A 4629-nucleotide genomic window follows, 5' to 3' on the forward strand; every position below is an offset into this window, starting at 1 on the left:
CTTTTGTCAAAAACATTTAAAGTGCCACTAGAGGCATCTAGGGGCGTAGCCGCTAGTTCCTTTAAAAGTAATACACTTCTTAGACAATGCCTTATTATTACAGGAATCTTCCTGGACAAGATAGAAATATAAATTCCAATTTTATCTGTACAAGCGGACAAACAAAAAAGTTAAAAAGTTTGCTAATAAAACTGTAACTTATTAAATCATTATAATTAATTAAATGCATTTTTGATAAATTACTGAATTTCTTAATTCACTTTGAGTTTAGTTTTTTTTTTTAATGTTATTTTTTTTATAAGACATAGCCTTTTTTTCTCAGATTGAATTAATCATCGTATTTTTATGACAAGGATGACAACATCCATAAAAGCAAAGCTCTATAATCAGTCGGTAGGACTAACCAACATCAACACTTGAAAGGTGTCAGAACTTAATAAATTTAAAAGTCTAATAAAAATTTATGTAAATTTAATGCAAAATTATGTAGTTATATGATATTTTATAGATACGCCCCGCTTATAACATTATATATACTTTGTTGTCCTAGGAATTATTACTTCAAACATCAATTTAATAGGATAGTTATATTAAATAAATAAAAAAAAACAACATCAATCGTCATCCAATTTTAAAATCGATAGGATAATTTTTACATTTCTAGTTTATCCTCTACTTATGAAAAAGGTTTTTGTGGCGTCATTTTCTACCTAAGTCTGATTTTTATGTTTACTTAATATAATTATCATGTTTGTATGTTTCGCTATAATAGACGTTGTCACCCTTGTTGTAAAATTTATATTCATTTTGCATTTATAGGTGCAGCTTTTCTATTCATTATGTTTGTCCGTCCATGGACCATAAATCTGTCAGTTTCTTCACGTACTGAACCGTTAGGTCTGTTGTGTTGAGATTTATAAATGGAGATACCCTGTTAAGTTGGGAAGGATTGTGTTAACATTATTTTTGTCGACATTACTGTACTTGATAAAAGAGACTATTCTAAACACTAAAAGAAGAATAACCCTATAAATTTGAAAGTGGAAAGTCGACTCCCCTCCCCCCTTAACGCCAAGCGCCCCTCGTTTTATGCATAAAGCATAATGCCATTAGACTATAACCATTGCCACTTTATTTAATGCCATATAGTCGACTGATACTTTTAAGACAAAATATTGACATAACTACTTGTTTTAATACTGTTTCTTATACCCCGTAAACTATCTTTTTTTCAGTACAGCTTCGAAACCGGTAAATATCTGCTTGATTAGAATTACACTATCATGCCGAAAAATCATGTATCGTACAGACAATTTTCACTAATAATAAAAATATCATAAAACTAATACTAATAATCTCGAGACTAACAATATTGGAATTAATTGTATAATTTTTATATTACTTTCGGCCGAAAGCTGTCTATAATACGATGCAATGCATAACTAATCTTGGCACTTTTGTAATAACAAGAAAATAAAGTAATCGAATGTCGACAAAATAACAGCAGCATAGTATAACCTGGAAATTTGCATATAATTTTAATTTAAGCTTCTATACATTTGACCTTTGTTTGGGGCGTTTACAATTTTTATGTTTGCCTACTAATTCTAACAATTAAAACTGTTATTAGTTTTAATGTGCTTCGCTATTTAAAATCGAAGCTTTTCCATAAAGAAGGTCAGTCTGTTTGTCTTTCCATGCATCAGTAACGGATAGCTTTTATAGTTAATTTAGGCATCATTGTTCTATCTATTTGCAAACTTTGCATTTGATTCCTGTAAGAAATGGGCACGATTTTATAGGCCTAGCAACTCTATAATCGTTAATAGTAACTACTTTCGTCAATTAAAAAAAATTTTCAAAATTATTCTATTCGTTTGATTTTGTGAAAAATTATTCCTAGAATAACAAAGTACAACATTATCATAAATTCTGCATAGGAACAATAAAATGCTTTCTAGATATAAAAATAGCTTACTCACTTTGATTTAAAAACGTTCAGTTACAACTGAGCGCGGACATAAATGACAGCAGACGGAGGTACATTATGATACTTCAAATTTTTCCAAAGAACAGGTAAACTCTTTTGTCATTTTACATTTTAAGCAACTTGGATCAAAATATAATTCTACATATTTAGAGTAGTTTTTCTTAAACTGTGGTTGGAAGTATATAAAATTCTACTTTTTTTTTTATCAAACCTAGCACAGCAACCATATAATTAGGGCATTTCCGTTTGTTAGTCTTAGAGTTTTTTAATGAATTAATAATTAACACAATAAGATAGGCAATAAGTCTTTTATTCATTTGATAAATAAATAAAATAAATAGGTTTCTGAAGGTATGATGATGATTTTAGCTGGCAATTATTGTTTGTTGCTCTATGTTCTTAGAACTTAGGCGTGGTAGGGGGCAGGGGCGTACACAGGGGCGGGCTTGTAGGCGGGGGCAGGGGCGTAGGCAGGGGCGGGCTTGTAGGCAGGGGCAGGGGCATAGGGCTTAGCCTCGGGGTAGACGGGGGTACCCTCGTACTGAAATAGAAAAAATATTAGTTAATAAATCAATCAAAGATAGGTATACCAAACTCCTAAGATATACCTTAGGCATATCTATGGCCAATGAAAAATAATTTATAAAACGTTTCAGTGTAAAAAGGATCTCAAAAAAAGTTTATGAATCTAATATTTAACATTTTCTTTGTAAATTACAAAATTTAAAAACTAAATTCACAATGCATTATTCAATTACAATAATTACAAGGGCCGCCAAAGGCTTTCATTTCATTTGTTTGTTTTTCTCATGATTTTAAAGAGTTAATCCAGAGTAATAATATTAGAATATCAACATGTGTATATGAAATGTCAGTAGTGGTCACTTTTATTAAGTACCCATTTAAACAATGTAAATGACATGTCGATGATATGTCAGTCGTGAAAACTTTTACTTAATATCAGATAGTCGACATAAATAAAATATTATTATTTATGTGTAACGAATGATAACAGTTTTGAATGCTTGTTAAATGATTAAATTTGACTTTGTCCTAAGTCAATATAATCAGTGATTCAAAGTTTAACAGGGCAAGGTATAAAAAGCATTTGTAAAAGAAAGTAGCCTTTGCTGACAAAAAGATAAATAGTTAAATCTGCCTTATCTCAAAAATTAGGGAATGATAAAGTCTTATTTGTTGATATGCTAGCAGAATTAAAATTTAATTTATCATTACCTTAACATCAGCAACATAACCGTTGTAGTGATCAGCAGTGTAGGTAACAGTCTGGATACGACCGTCAGGAAGGGCAACCTGGTAGCTTCCAGAAACAACCTTGGCGTCAGAGTTCTCGCTGGCGGAAAACTTGGCTCCGGAGTAGTCATCAGCAACGCCGTACTGGAAAGCGTAGGGCTGAGCGGGCTCCTCCTTGTAGGCAGCTGGTGCATAGGCCTTGGCAGGAGCATAGGCGGGAGCGGGAGCATAGGCGGGAGCGCCATAGGCGGGCACACCATCAGCGGCGGCGGCAGCAATAAGAGCGAATCCAAAGACGAAGGAAATCATTTTTGTGGTTTAGGTTGTTCTAGACTGTTACACTAACAAAACTGAACTGATGGGGATGTTGGGAGTTGAGCCGGTATTTAAACTAAAAATTTTCCTCCCCCACCGCGCGTTGAAATCCTCGCAAACTTAAAATCCCCCCCCCCCCCCCAAGCATCCATGTCAAAGAAAGACATTCTCTTTTAAAGTTGTACTACTGCGTACAATCATTTTATGTATGTATGTACTATTGCAACTTTTAGTTATTATATCAATGTGATCATGGGAGAAGAGGAATAAAGAAAAAAGGAAGAAAGAGAGAGAGAGAGGAAAAAGTAGCAGCGACCTGGTCGCGTCGTCGTGTTGTGGGATGCCGTGACCCTGGGCGTTGTTGCAACAACTTACCACAACAACAACAGCACCCAGTGGTCATGGAGAAAATACGCGAAATATTGCGTCAGAAACAGCATAATATGCAATTGTCAAATCTGTTATAGAAACTGTTTTTCTTTTCTTTATAGACTTATGCAATGGGAGATAGTTATACCTATCTACAAAGATAGACTAGCCATATAGTTATGTAGATAGGTATACCCCATTTTGAGATGTATATATAATAAAAGTTAGTTATACCTATCTGTAAACTTAGACCAACCTATTTGTGAGATGTATATTATATGTATAATTTATGTGATTCTGTAGTTTTAAACTCTTTTTCTTGAACTATATAAACCGAATCTTTGATTGCATTAACTTGTCTGATAGACCTAACTACTCCTACTACAAATTTCGTGAACCTAGTAAAAGTGTCTGACTCTGATTATGACGTAAAAAAATTTGCTAATGCGAGGCCAGTATACACTGTAATTGACCAATGGTAAAATTTACATTGGCTAATTTTTGACGTCATAATAAGAGTCAGACACTTTTACTAGGTTCAATTTCATTCGTCTGACATTGTAACAAAATTTAATAGATAAATTTTTATCATCCTTTGTTATGATGCTGTTCATGTACCAATTACCAAATGTTTTATGGTAGCAAAAATTACAAATTTCCCTAAAAATAATGACTTTTTTTTATGCTGAAATGATAGCACA

The 4629-nt window shown here is 33.0% G+C and overlaps 1 protein-coding gene across 1 annotated transcript; it reads right to left on the reverse strand.

The window, feature by feature from the left end:
- Positions 1 to 2284: 2284 nt before the first annotated feature.
- On the reverse strand, positions 2285 to 3649 carry LOC145319819 (cuticle protein 7-like). Its single transcript, XM_080162177.1, has 2 exons — positions 3227 to 3649; positions 2285 to 2531 (listed from the first exon to the last, which is right to left on the reverse strand). The coding sequence occupies exons 1-2, from the start codon at positions 3551 to 3553 to the stop codon at positions 2397 to 2399; spliced, it is 462 nt and encodes a 153-aa protein (XP_080018303.1). The 5' UTR covers positions 3554 to 3649; the 3' UTR covers positions 2285 to 2396.
- Between the last annotated feature and the right edge of the window lie 980 nt (positions 3650 to 4629).

This window comes from Acartia tonsa, chromosome 5, assembly GCF_053477335.1.
Source record: "Acartia tonsa isolate MP-2025a chromosome 5, ASM5347733v1, whole genome shotgun sequence".
Taxonomy (NCBI): domain Eukaryota; kingdom Metazoa; phylum Arthropoda; class Copepoda; order Calanoida; family Acartiidae; genus Acartia; species Acartia tonsa.